Raw genomic sequence first — 15,229 nt, forward strand, 5'->3', positions numbered from 1 at the left:
TGTCTCTGTATTGTGAGTGATAAGATCTAGGTCATCTAACCTGTTGTCTCTGTATTGTGAGTGATAAGATCTAGGTCATCTAGCATGTTGTCTCTGTATTGTGAGTGATAAGATCTAGGTCATCTAGCATGTTGTCTCTGAATTGTGAGTGATAAGATCTAGGTCATCTAGCATGTTGTCTCTGTATTGTGAGTGATAAGATCTAGGCCATCTAGCCTTAGATGGTTCAATTGAATGATGGTGAATTATAGTGTGCCACGTTTCTATTCTTGATCTCAGGGCATACATGCCATGTAAATACAGCATGTACAGTACTACATAATCTGACATTCAGATTTGGTATTCACACGAACACATTCTAATGGTTTGAGGGCTTTTAAGAGTAGTATTGTATGTACCTGCAATAAATAGTCATTCATTTTTGATTAGGAGACATGATACGAAATAATTTTCACCCCGAAGGTGTGTTTTTATTGCTGTTTACATCGTACGTCTCACAACTGATATGAAATGAAAGCAAACATGGAAATATTTGACAGAAGGCTGTCTGTCTGTTTTGGCCCACTGTGTGTGTGTGTGTGTGTGTGTGTGTGTGTGTGTGTGTGTGTGTGTGTGTGTGTGTGTGTGTGTGTGTGTGTGTGTGTGTGTGTGTGTGTGTGTGTGTGTGTGTGTGTGTGTGTGTGTGTGTGTGTGTGTATGTGTATGTGTATGTGTATGTTTCTGTGTGTGTGTACTGTGCTAGGCTTGGCTGGGGTATCCACTCTCTACCAACACCTCCCACACTCCTACTCAGTCCAAAAGAGTAGTGCTGCTGGATCACAATCCAAGAGGGATACCCATAGGCCCAGGAAGGAGAGTCCACACCTTGTGTTCCAAGTTTATCCACTAGTGTCCTAGAAGTGTTATTTTCCCATGTTGCTCTAATTATCAGCCCAACACAGCAATTTCTGACCGTTTCTGTTGTATTGTATAGCCAGTAATTGATAAGAAACATGTTCCATCTACTAACATCAATCTTAGATCCTTCTCAATCGTAACAGGTCACGTGATGATTTTGTGGACCCACACGGCATTGTCGTGAATTGAGGACCGCTTAGCCTATTCCTGTCTTTGTCTTTTCTCGTGTCCTGATCGAAACAAAGATCTTGTTTACACTAATATGTCAACGTCTCTGTCAGATCAGGATCGATGTTAGCAACTCTAAGCTTTGTCTAATCTATGATTAGCCTTTGACTGCCAAAACGACTTTGAAGAGCGGTGTTTAGTCTGAAGTATAGTACTGTAGACGTTCCCACCGCCTTTACAGATGTTTTGTCCCCTTTGAAGTTACCTGTCATTTGATCAGCAAATGTAACTTAGTTGATATGAACTATCAACCTTTGCTGGGATCATAGAGAATAACCTCTACGTGTTATTGAGAATTACTAGTATTTTGTCTTCGGAGCTCTGTAAAGGGAGCGTTATAAGATTATAGGATTAATGTAATTTCTAAGCGGTGATTTAGTTGTATTGTTCTCTAAACGTACGCTTTGTTGTAGCAGACTAAGCATGCACTTAGTCATAGTTTAGTCATCCCAGAAACCCTAGACCCACTCCGATTTGCATACCGCCCCAACCGATCCGCAGATGATGCAGTCTCTATTGTACACCACACTGCCCTTTCCCACCTGGACAGAAAGAACACCTACGTGAGAATGCTATTCATTGACTACAGCTCAGCGTTCAACACCATAGTGCCCTCAAAGCTCATCAATAAGCTAAGGACCCTGGGACTAAACACCTCCCTCTGCAACTGGATCCTGGACATCCTGACGGGTCGTGGTAAGGGTAGGTAACAACACATCTGCCATGCAGATCCACAAGACAGGGGCCCCTCAGGGGTGCGTGCTCAGCCCCTTCCTGTACTCCCTGTTCACTCATGACTGCACGGCCAGGCACGACTCCAACACCATCATTAAATTTGCAGGTGACACAACAGTGGTAGGCATGATCACCGACAACAACGAGACAGCCTATAGGGAGGAGGTCAGAGACCTGGCCGTGTGGTGCCAGGACAACAACTTCTCCCTCAACGTGATCAAGACAAAGGAGATGATTGTGGACTACTGGAAAAAGAGGACCAAGAACGCCCCCTATTCTCATCGACGGGGCTGCAGTGGAGCAGGTTGAGAGCTTCAAGTTCCTCGGTGTCCACATCACCAACAAACTAACATGGTCCAAGCACACCATGACAGTTGTGAAGCGGGCACGACAAAGCCTATTCCCACTCAGGAGACTGAAAAGATTTGGCATGGGTCCCCAGATCCTCAAAAGGTTCTACAGCTGCACCATCGAGGGCATCCTGACTGGTTGCATCACTGCCTGGAATGGCAACTGCTCGGCCTCCAACCGCAAGGCACAACAGAGGGTAGTGCGAACGGCCCAGTACATCACTGGGGCCAAGCTTCCTGCCATCCAGGACTTCTATACCAGGCGGTGTTAGAGGAAGGCCCTGAAAATTGTCAAAGACTCCAGCCACCCTAGTCATAGACTGTTCTCTCTGCTACCACACGGCAAGCGGTGCAGGAGCTCCAAGTCTAGGGCCAAGAGGCTTCTAAACAGCTTCTACCCCCAAGCCATAAGACTCCTGAACATCTAGTCAAATGGCTACCCAGACTATTCACCCCCCCCCCCCCCTCCCCTCTCCACACCACCACCACTCTCTGTTGTCATCTATGCATAGTCACTTTAATTAACTCTACCTACATGTACATACTACATCAACTAACCGGTGCCCCCACACATTGACTCTGTACTGGCACCCCCCTGTATATATTGTTATTTTTTACTGCTTTACTTTAATTCTTTAATTCTTCCTAGCTACTCCAACCCCGGCCAACAGCTCCGCCCCCCCTGCAGCTACTCGCCCAAGCCTCCCAGCTTCTCCTTCACCCAAATCCAGATAACAGATGTTCTGAAAGAGTTGCAAAACCTGGACCCGTACAAATCAGCTGGGCTAGACAATCTGGACCCTCTCTTTCTAAAACTATCCGCCGCCATTGTTGCAACCCCTATTACTCGCCTGTTCAACCTCTCTTTCATATCGTCCGAGATCCCTAAAGATTGGAAAGCTGCCGCGGTCATCCCCCTCTTCAAAGGTGGTGACACCCTAGACCCAAACTGTTACAGACCTATATCCATCCTGCCCTGCCTATCTAAAGTCTTCGAAAGCCAAGTTAATAAACAGATCACTGACCATTTCGCATCCCACCGTAACTTCTCCGCTGTGCAATCCGGTTTCCGAGCCGGTCCCGGGTGCACCTCAGCCACGCTCAAGGTACTAAACGATATCCTAACCGCCATTGATAAAAGACAGTACTGTGCAGCCGTCTTTATCGACCTGGCCAAGGCTTTCGACTTAGTCAATCACTGAATTCTTATCGGCAGACTCGATAGCCTTGGTTTTTCTAATGACTGCCTCGCCTGGTTCACCAACTACTTTGCAGACAGACTTCAGTGTGTCAAATCGGAGGGCATGTTGTCCGGACCTCTGGCAGTCTCTATGGGGGTACCACAGGGTTCAATTCTCGGGCCGACTCTTTTCTCTGTATATATCAATGATGTCGCTCTTGCTGCGGGCGATTCCCTGATCCACCTCTACGCAGACGACACCATTCTGTATACTTCTGGCCCTTCCTTGGACATGTGCTAACTAACCTCCAAACGAGCTTCAATGCCATACAACACTCCTTCCGTGGCCTCCAACTGCTTTTAAACGCTAGTAAAACCAAATGCATGCTTTTCAACCGTTCGCTGCCTGCACCCGCCCGCCCGACTAGCATCACCACCCTGGACGGTTCCGACCTAAAATATGTGGATACTATAAATACCTAGGTGTCTGGTTAGACTGTAAACTCTCCTTCCAGACTCATATTAAACATCTCCTATCCAAAATCAAATCTAGAATCGGCTTTCTATTTCGCAACAAAGCCTCCTTCACTCACGCCGCCAAACTTACCCTAGTAAAACTGACTATCCTACCGATCCTCGACTTCGGCGATGCCATCTACAAAATAGCTTCCAATACTCTACTCAGCAAACTGGATGCAGTCTATCACAGTGCCATCCGTTTTGTTACCAAATCACCTTATACCCCCCACCACTGCGACCTGTATGCTCTAGTTGGCTGGCCTTCGCTACATATTCGTCGCCAGACCCACTGGCTCCAGGTCATCTATAAGTCTATGCTAGGTAAAGCTCCGCCTTATCTCAGTTCACTGGTCACGATAACAACACCCACCCGTAGCACAGGTTCCAGCAGGTATATCTCACTGATCATCCCCAAAGCCAACACCTCATTTGGCCGCCTTTCCTTTCAGTTCTCTGCTGCCAGTGACTGGAACGAATTGCAAAAATCGCTGACGTTGGAGACTTTTATTTCCCTCACCAACTTTAAACATCAGCTATCTGAGCAGCTAACCGATCGCTGCAGCTGTACATAGTCCATCTGTAAATAGCCCACCCAATCTACCTACCTCATCCCCCATATTGTTTTTATTTACTTCTCTGCTCTTTTGCACACCAGTATCTCTACTTGCACATCATCATCTGTTCATTTATCACTCCAGTGTTAATCTGCTAAATTGTAATTATTCCCTCCTATGGCCTATTTATTGCCTACTTCCTCATGCCTTTTGCACACACTGTATATAGGCTTTCATTTTTTTCTACTGTGTCATTGACTTGTTTATTGTGTTATTGGCTTGTTTATTGTTTATTCAATGTGTAACTCTGTGTTGTTGTTTGTGTCACACTGCTTTGCTTTATCTTGGCCAGGTTGCAGTTGTAAATGAGTACTTGTTCTCAACTAGCCTACCTGGTTAGATATAGGTGAAAAAAAACTTTTACTTTTATCTCGTATTCCTATCCGTATTTTTTTTTAACTGCACTGTCGGTTAGGGGCTCTTAAGTAAACATTTCACTGTAAGGTCTACACCTGTTGTATTCGGCGCACGTGACTAACACAATTTGATTTGATTTGATTTGAGAGTCCGGGCCCACAAAACAAAAATTATCATTTCACTTTCTATTTCTACTTTCCTCCATGACCTGCTGAGGACTGTCAGCTATAAAATTAAAAGGTTAAACCTTCATGTTGCTCATAATTGTGCTGCATTTGGCTGCCTTTTAGAAAATGTGTGTTCGTTTTGGCGGACACCTCCTCAGTGCCAGTTGCAAATCCTTATTCTATGAAGTTTCCCAGTGTTCTGTTACTTTACTATTGAATTGAGATGTAGAGAATGATGCATCGTAGGAAGCAGTAATCTAATTTTTGGCAGAGACGCTCCAGAGGGTGGGAGATCTCACCGTGTGATTGGACCATTTATCTCAATAAAGTGGCAGGTACATTATCAAATCTCTGGCCCTGGAGCAACAGTCACACACACGTGCAGGCAATCACATGGGAACACGCCCGCTTGTGCATGCCCCCACACGTCCGCACACATGCACACACGTGCACACGTACAACAGAAACTTACTCACATGAACAAATATGTACTGGCACACACATTTATCCCAAGAGAACCTTTAACCCCAAAATGTATACAAATTAGATAAGACAACAATAGCAGACACAGTAGCAAAGAGTTAGTCACATAAAGCATTAGCATAACATATGACATATGATATTCTGTATATGCCTGTATAGACTGTATATGTCCCCAGGTTTTATAGCAATAACAGCGACACTATGGTTTTCCCTACTGAAGGAGAAATGCAAACAATGCCCCTTTTCATGGTATCCGTGCAAGCTTCCTAGCAACACATGCAACTGTTTTCACAACCCAGCTCACTTCATGTAAAGCCAGCCAGTGCAGCTCTTCCTCGCAGACTAATGGCTGGATTTTTTAAAGGGCAGATTATAGGCAATGAAACCCCCATCTCTCACCACTCATCCTCTACCACACCAAGGAAGTCTTCCATGGAAGTGCCTCTTTAGATTGGAGTCAACAATGTGCTCCGAACTGGCATCATATTAATATTTAACTGCAGTGCCAAGCACCAAGGGGCACATTCTCTCTCTGTGGTTTGTCTTATTCTTACTCTTTTTTCAATATGGTGGACTTTTTTGCATGAAATGCAGTTTTTCTGGCATAATTTCAGGGGCTTTGTTTTTGTATTGCAGTGGCTTTCAAATGTTTTAAATGGAAAAGGATATCTAACTAAGACCTGCGGCGATGCCCTCTATTTCATTCTTTCCTGGATTATATTTCATATTTTAGTGCTTTACATTTTGTGTCTCGGTATAAATAAAGATGACGTTAGTACACGTTTTTTTTTTGTTTTTTTTAACAACTTGTTAAATCTCGTAAAGTGATCAGCACATATGCTACATTGCGGCATATGTGATTATTTCTTATCCCAGTTCAATAAGCGCTTGTGTTGATGAAAGTCAAAAATATACAAATCCAAACCCATTCCATTCTATTACTTGGCATAATGGAAGTCTATTCTGCTGTGAATGTGTTCATTATGTCCTCCCGCCACTTATCCGTTCTATAATTATTGTTTAAGAAAAACACTGCAGTCTGCTCCCAGATGAAGACACAGAATCCGTAAGAATTCGTGGAAGTAATCAATCAAAATGTCCAACCCCTGAGCTTCAAATGTCAACATATCAATTTTACAAATGGTAGATTGTTGATTTGGTCCGATTACTGTGTCAGACCACATTACAATAGATAACAGACGCGTGTTATCTGAAAAAAGCTCTCTCCCTTTCATTGAAATATGATTCAGTGGATTGTGACTAATTGTGGTAGAATTTACTGTGGGCTATCTGGTTTACCTTTCCTGTGTTCTCATAAAGCACGCCTGTCAGAGCTGCATGATGGGCATGTTGAATATCACTGCAAAGCAGGAGGGACACTCCCATCCATATCCCATTATTTAAAGGTCCCTGATTGCCCCTCCCACAACATCCTGCCTCAAACTGGGGCAAAATAACATTTGGGAAACAAGATAAACTCCCACAACACACATAAGAGATCCATGTGTTAGTTAGAGTGTAGAGCATCAGGTGTTTCTGTAAAACCTGTTGTTTTTATGGTGTTTGGTGCTTTAGTGGCAGCTAGTGAAATCCTAGGACGTTGGTTAGCATGCATAGGGAAACCTTTATGCCTCTGGCAGGTTGCTGAATTGATGGTGGATTTTGAGCGTCAAGGAAATTATGAGCTTTTATTGATTGCGTTCTTACTGGCATAATGCACCACTTGGACAGGTTTCCAAGTGGTGCATGGACCATTGCGTTTGACCTTTTGAAATGTATCTGCTGTTGAATGCGTTGACAGTTGGATTTTGACACACACACACACACACACACACACACACACACACACACACACACACACATGAATGGGTGGTTTGTGCAGAATGCCCAAAAATATCTTGTCACTGCAGGAGTGACAAAGGAGTCTGTCTCCTATAAGCTGTAGTGCAGTATTCCACCTTCGATTTGTTATTGATCACTGAAGTTAGTGATTTAATTAGCTGAATCCAATGAGATGACTAGCAGATGGTAACCATGACACTGGTTCATAAAGGTGGCATCAATAATGACACAGAGCCTGCACAATGTTTCCTATTTGTGAAAAATATAATTAAATGGAAGAAACTGTTTCACATTGTATGGGATAAATCGAAAGTCTGCCTTAGAGTTATGTGCAGTGATGTATGTTGTGCTTGATGAATCAGAATCATCAAAAAGCCCTTTAAACGATGGAAGTGTCATTGTGGTATTTCAGCTAATGACATTCAGGTCAATTGTGAGAGGAAGAGCTTTAGTCAATGGATTGTAGCTTAGCGAAACATGGCCAAGGGCACAGATCACACTGAACATAGGGTTGGTAATTATCCATGAATGTTAAGCAGCTCAAAGTTTTTCAGCAGACATTAAGTGGTAGCCTCTGGTCTATTCCTTCTCCTCAGACATATTTTTCTCTTTTTTATTATAACCCATGATTTACAATTTGGTGTTGTTTATTAAAAAAAAGGCAATGTTCATTTGTTCATTAATTTGCGGCGTCGGGTAGCCTAGTGGTTAGTGTGTTGGACTTGTAACTGTAAGGTTGTAAGATTGAATCCCTGAGCTGACAAGGTAAAAATATGTCGCTCTGCCCCTGAACAAGGCAGTTAACCCACTGTTCCTAGGCTGTCATTGAAAATAAGAATTTGTTCTTAACTGACTTGCCTAGTAAAATAAAAAAAATAAAAAATTGGAGGTGAAATGAAGTGTCTGACCATACTTAGTCATTTAAGAACTTATGATGCATTCTCTTCAAATGCAGACTTCTGTACTACCCCTTAGGACTATGTGGTCTCTCTGAAGGGATACACAATTTGAAATTGTGTAATGCTCATCACATTGTTTGCAAGCTTTTTGGCCTTTTAGCTAACTAATTGCTCTACTGGGTTTAACAGGAACTCGACATGGCATGTTCAATGTGTTGACGTTCATCTCTGCCGAGGGTTATGTGCAATTGTATTTAAGAGGGCCTTTTGTATTCCGTTTCACTCTGTGCTGCAACTGAACTTTATTAGGAGTTGGGTATGGTAGTTAGGGGATACAAGGTCCTTGGCTCGCTTCCATTTTACAGTTCTTTTTTGTAGCTTTGGCCATCTGAGATGTGATTGCACTTTCTTTTAAGTGGTTTTCATAAAGCAAACATAATCTGCTCATAATAACACCTGTCCAACCTGGTCCTGACAGTCTGTAGAATGACAGACATTTTGAGTGCTCTGAGACACCTGAACCAGAAGTAAAGACAGGGATTTCTTGGCAATAGGACCACCACTTTAGCATCTGTCAGACATCAAGGACAGCTCAAAATGATCCCTGACCTTGGCAGTAAGTAGTTCCTGTCTTAGATGGATCAATAACAAGCAAACACAACCAAGTGAACAGCTCTGTGTGACACCATCCTTAGTGAGGATAACCCTGTGGGAGCCAAAACATGTCTGTTCATTAATGAACACATTGGGACAGAGAGATCCGACTGACTATCCAACAGTTGGAATATTACACTTCTTACTCCAGCCTAATCTGCTGCTTACAGAGGGAGTATGTGCACTTGAGCCTACGGGAGATCTGTTAAGGCTCTTGGACATTGTGTGAAAATGTTAAAATCTCCCCCTGAGTTATATATTCAAGCATTAAGGCCTGAGGGGGTGTTGTATATGACCAGTGTACCAAGGCTAAGGGCTGTTCTTAAGCACAACGCCACACGGAGTGCATGGATACAGCCCTTAGCCGTGGTACATTGGCAATATACCACAAACCTGAGGTGTCTAATTGCTATTATAAACTGGTTACCAACGTAATTAGAGCAGTAAAAATAATTGTTTTGTCATACCCGGGGTATATGGTCTGATATACCACAGCTTTCAGCCAATCAGCATTCAGGGCTCGAACCACCCAGTTTGTAATTTATAGTATACTATTCAGACTGTTGATATACTAAATGTTAGTTCTATATTTCATTCTTTCATCAAGCACAACACCATGACTCAGACCAACATGGATGATCTTATCGTACAATAATTGGGGATTAAAGAGCTGTTTCACATTTTTAACAGCATTCAATGAGAGGATGTCAGTTTGGCTTCCATGGCATGTAGCTACAGCTCCAAAATTAATGTGTTTCATGCCATACTGTCTTCATCATGGAGTGCCAACAACCTAATCACTGCTAAGATCCCACCACTCACACCATGTGTCTAACAAAACTTCAAAGTAAGCTCCTTTTGCTATTGGTGAAATCATTTTGCTAGGGTTTCATTTACTCAGGCAAACAGCATATAGGGATAAGCCTTGGGAATGCTTCAGATAGTTTACCCCCTGCCTCTTTTGTGCCGAATACCCCAGACACCCCATTTCAAAAGGCTATTAAATGAACCCCAATCTGATCGGTAGCTAACGGATGCCCAGACATCCCCTGAATCACAACTACAGTGGCAAGAAAAAGTATGTGAACCCTTTGGAAATACCTGGATTTCTGCATAAATTGGTCATACATTTTGATATGATCTTCATCTAGGTCACAACAAAAGACAAATACAGTCTGCTTTATTAAACTAATAACACACAAACAATTATAGGTTTTCATGTCTCCGTTGAACACACCGTGTAAACATTGACAGTGCAGGGTGGGAAAAGTATGTGAACCTTTGGATTTAATAACTGGTTGACCCTCCTTTGACAGCAATAACCTCAACCAAACATTTTCTGTAGTTGCTGATCAGACCTGCACAATGGTCAGGAGGGATTTTGGACCATTCCTCTTTACAAAAAACTCTTTCATTACAGCAATATTCTTGGGATATCTGGTGTGAACTGCTCTCTTGAGGTCATGCAACATCATCTCAATTGGGTTGAGGTCAGGACTCTGACTGTGCCACTCCAGAAGGCGTATTTTTTTCTGTTGAAGCCATTTTGTTGTTGATTTACTTCTGTGTTTTGGGTCGTTGTCCTGTTGCAACACTCAACTTCTGTTGAGCTTCAATTGGTGGACAGATAGCCTAACATTCTCCTGCAAAATGTGTCTTACCGTGGACTGATGAACATAAAGTATTTTAGAGATACTTTTGTAACCCTTTCCAGCTTTATGCAAGTTAGCAACTCGGTCTTCTGAGCTCTCTTTTGTTCGAGGCATGGTTCACATCAGGCAATGCTTCTTGTGAATAGCAAACAAAAATGTTGTGAGTGTTTTTTATAGGGCAAGGCAGCTCTAACCAACATCTCCAATCTCGTCTCATTGATTGGACTCCAGGTTAGCTGACTCCTGACTCCAATTAGCTTTTGGAGAAGTCGTTAGCCTAGGGGTTCACACACGTTTTCCAACCTACTGTGGATGTTTAAATGATCTATTCAATATAGACAAGAAAAATACAATAATTTGTGTGTTATTAGTTTAAGCACACTATCTTCGTCTATTGTTGTGACTTAGATGAAGATCAGATCGAATTTGATGACCAATTTATGCAGAAATCCAGGTAATTCCAATGGGTTCACATACTTTTTCTTGCCGCTGTATATATGATGCATGTATAGTCTGACAACAGGGCATTGATCTTGTGTTGATATAGGGGGAAATAAAACAGCCATGTGTGATGTGCTTTGAGGCTTCTGTCGACATGCTGACACACTGATTGAAGCCAGTTCCTGCCGGCAAGATCAGTAGCTGAGCGAGGAGATGAGCCCACTAATAGGCTGTCATCTGAGGCATTTGGGTCTGATAATTGCAGGAAATATTTCAGCCTGTTTCAGCCAGACTAGGGTTCTTCGTCCTCCACAGAGGGGCAATCGGTTCAGGGGTGCAACATGGGTAAGCACAAGGCCCCCTCACCCGGATACCACTCAGCCAGAGGCCATCATGTAACACAATCAATTGGCTGTAGATGGAAGGGGTTGGTCTGAGGTGAAGCTGTACATTAGTCTCCTCTTCTTTCTCGGTTGTCCTGTGCTGTCACTAGCATGTGGATAACAGCGGCAGAGCACACCATGGTCACGGATTAGGTTGACCTGAATGACTCAATGAACAACACTGCTATTAAGCCGCAGATTTTTATTACTGTGATGAGGTTTGGTGTGGGGATCAAAGTCAGAGAAAGCTCTTGTGTTACGGCTGCAAAGGAGAGTAAAACGTGGATCTGAAAGAGGAGCTATAGTAGAATAGCTGATGCACTAATCTTTCAGTGCATGAATTGTAAATATGCTGTATGTCTCCGGGTATGAAGGCGCGGTCTGGGTTCTCTATGACATTATTGGTCTCCATCGATCCGTCCACTGCGCCTGCTGATGTGGGTTAATTCTACGTCCTGGTTGATATTTGTATGGTTTGCTTTTTCCAATTAACTACCGCCCCTAAAATAATCAATTTGCCATCAATTGACATACTGTATAGCATACACTGTATCCACTTTACCATTTGATGTAAAAAATTAAAAAGCCAAATTCTTGCCTATTTCATAGTTATTTTAACGCTGTCTGTGTTGTGTTCCCAAGGGCCATGGGGCAGATGTATGGGCAGTGACTGTGGCCCAGGTGGCAGCCAGAGTCGGGCTGTGTGGTGTGCCCACGTGGACGGCTGGACCACCCTCCACACCAACTGTGACCAGTCCCAGCGGCCTTCCAACCAGCAGAACTGCTTCCGTGTGTGCGACTGGCACAAGGACCTTTACGACTGGAAACTCGGTGCCTGGAACCAGTGTGTGTCCGTGTCAGCAAGAACCTTTGGGGGCATGCGGCCATACGTATGCAATGGGGGTGAGGAGGGCATTCAGACCCGGGAGGTGGGCTGCATACTAAAGTCAGACGAATCTCTCGGAGACGACACCATCTGTGAGTACTTTGAGCCCAAGCCTCGACTAGAGCAGGCCTGCCTCATCCCCTGCCCTCAGGATTGTGTAGTGTCTGAATTCACCCCCTGGACATCCTGCTCAAAAACTTGTGGAACCGGCCTAAAGAACCGGGTGCGCAGTGTAATGGTGCCTCCACTCTTCGAGGGTTCAGCCTGCCCAAACCTAACCGAATTCCAGACCTGTAAGCCAGGGTCTTGTAAGGGACCTGAGGGGGTGTACAGCCTCAGGGTGGGGCCCTGGATGCCCTGTTCTCTCCCCATTTCCCGGCCGGTGCGGCAGGCCAAGCATAGGAAGGGTAAAGGGGGGGCCAGGGAGAGGCCTGGGGTCAAAGACCCTGATACTAGGGAGCTGATCCAGAAGAAACGGACCAGGAACCGGCTCAACAGGCAGGAGAGCCCCTTCTGGGACATCCAGGTGGGATACCAGAGTCGCACGGTGTCCTGTGCACACAGGAACGGGAGCACGGTGGGACTCAGGTAAGTGGCTCAGCGTCAGTTTTTCAGAGTCTGGGGTAATACTAGTGCCTTAGTCTGTGTCTGTGTGCTGGTTTTCCTTTAAAATTGTACTTTTAGTCTAAATGGGCAAACTATGATATTTGGTTGGTCATAGGAAACCATGTGTTTTTGTCCTTTCAGAACTGTAATTCATTATAGTGAGTTATCTCTTGGCTTGTCCTTAAATAACACTCAATCTTAAAATAGGCACAAACCTGCCACATGTCTAAACAAGCCTTTGCAAGGGGTTGTTTTTATCTTCTGCAGAACTGTAAGCACAGTATTATGTTGTGATGTGATGTACTGTACTGATGTACAGTGGATGACAGGTAGGGGAATGGTTATTTGTCTCTGCTTTGCTGTCAAAGCAATGGAGCACTCCCACTTTCTGGTGTCTACTTTCAACGGTGGAGATGACAACTCTATATTCACTGGTGCTCATTCCGTGACAGGGATTGAATCTTAGCCAGCACTTTGTAAAGCACTTTGAAAAGTCCTCTGTGATCTTCGACCGTAAAAGAGCAGGATGAGTTGCACAATGTACATCATTGTGTTGGTATTGTTACGTGTGCAGGTGAGGAAAGATCAAATCAAAAAGATTTTTTACTAACAGTAATTTCAGTTCAACTAAAAAAAAGTACAGTCATTTATTTTTTAAATGCTGTTGACCAAATAGTTTTTATGATAATCTTTCACATTAGGAGTATGGTTCAGGTTATCAATGATTCAGGTTCTTCGCATACTATATCTTATATACAGTAGACAAGACTGCATGCGTACCCTTCAAGTAAACTGACATTTCCTTGGGCCCTGTCTTGGCTTGAGGAGAGTCCCTAACCCTGTCTTGCCTTGAAGCTCTTTCTTTTGCATTGAATGATGTCTTTGTTTTATGCTGAGTGACAATAACTTCAAATGTCAGCACGGTATCTCTCATCTTAAAATCCATGAGGTCTTTCATCTCTAGCAAGGAGAGCTACAGTCTCCGTTACATAGCCTTATATCCACATTGTGTGTGTTACATGCCACAGATGTGATCAATTATGTACTAAATCTATTCATTAATGCGCTGTTGGTGCCAACTTCTCAGCATTGGCTGGGATCAAATATTTCAAAAGAACCGTGAAAACAAATCTTATGCCCTTAGGAAGGTAAATACTAATCTTTGACTTGTTTATTTCTGGTTCTGAAATATTCATCGTTGTTTTTGCCACTTCAGAAAAGTGGAACAAACTTCCCAGCAAACCAAAAATGTTTCGGTGAAAGTTCCCAGAACATTAGTTTGGTTGCGGCAATGTTCTCATAACACAAAAACTGTCCAGTTGCGATGATAATTATACAATGTTTGTATAAAACATTTGCCTGATGTTGCAAGAACATTCCCAGAACGTTGTGGCAGTATGTTCTAAAAACATTACTGGTACATTGTGTTATTACATTACCTGGAAACCTAATGAGAACATTTGGGCGAATGTTCTGTGGTGGTTGTTACAGATGTTGTGCACAACATTTTCATGAATCTTAAGAAAACATTCCAAGAATATTTCCTTTAAAACGTTTTCTGAATAAAATAAACATTTTGTAATCAAAAACATTCTTCGTATATTTTTGGGATGTCATCATCCGAATGTTAGATAAAAACCCAACTGGAACTTAATGAGAATCTTAGCTAATGTTCTGGGAATGTTCCCGGTTTGCTGGGTTCTCTCTGAAGCGATATCCAATGAATCTAGGCAGTCGTCCTCCGAACATCTTGCTGACTTCATTTCCCATTTTGTTTGATGTACATCTGTCATCGTTGGGCCACAGCTTTCTCTTGACTCATTAGACTTTGTTTTAGTCTGGTTGTAGAATAGTGGCTGTCTTTACATGTAATCATATGAAAACAGCATGCATGTGTAGGCTATTTACTGTAGGTTCCTGCTTGCATGGTGGCCTCTGAGGTTTCCGTTTACCACCAGAAGCACTTCTAGAAAGTATCACTTTACATCTTTTAGTTCATATTTGAGTCTCCCATATTTGAGTCTCCCATATTTGAGTCTCCCATATTTGAGTCTCCCATGCTTATGTTTCTCTTCACTGGCCTCACAGGCCTTCCAACCATTCCACTCTGTTTTCCAAACTGTGTTTTCATCAAGGCGCTAAAAAAGATGGTTAAAAGATTTCTCCCAGGGTTTCACATTCCCTGACCCACATAGTACCGCCTGTGTTGTAGGCTTCAATTGTACCACATGTTTCTGAGCCAAAGCCTCGTGTAATGAGCATGCTTGTGTTCAATGTGGATATTCTCCAGAAACCAAACTTTTTTGTGGAACTTCATGGAATTTCTTGTTGTTTGT

The 15,229-nt window shown here is 43.2% G+C and overlaps 1 protein-coding gene across 2 annotated transcripts in view; it reads left to right on the forward strand.

Annotated features, from left to right (window-relative positions):
- The window catches only part of LOC129857463 (thrombospondin type-1 domain-containing protein 7A-like), a 104,227-nt gene that overhangs the window by 27,111 nt on the left and 61,887 nt on the right, over positions 1-15,229 (forward strand). For both annotated transcript variants that reach the window (XM_055925727.1, XM_055925728.1), the window contains exon 2: positions 12,044-12,875. In XM_055925727.1, coding sequence (XP_055781702.1) covers positions 12,044-12,875 — 832 coding nt within the window. The remainder of the gene's footprint in view (positions 1-12,043; positions 12,876-15,229) is intronic.

Source organism: Salvelinus fontinalis, chromosome 6, assembly GCF_029448725.1.
Source record: "Salvelinus fontinalis isolate EN_2023a chromosome 6, ASM2944872v1, whole genome shotgun sequence".
Taxonomy (NCBI): domain Eukaryota; kingdom Metazoa; phylum Chordata; class Actinopteri; order Salmoniformes; family Salmonidae; genus Salvelinus; species Salvelinus fontinalis.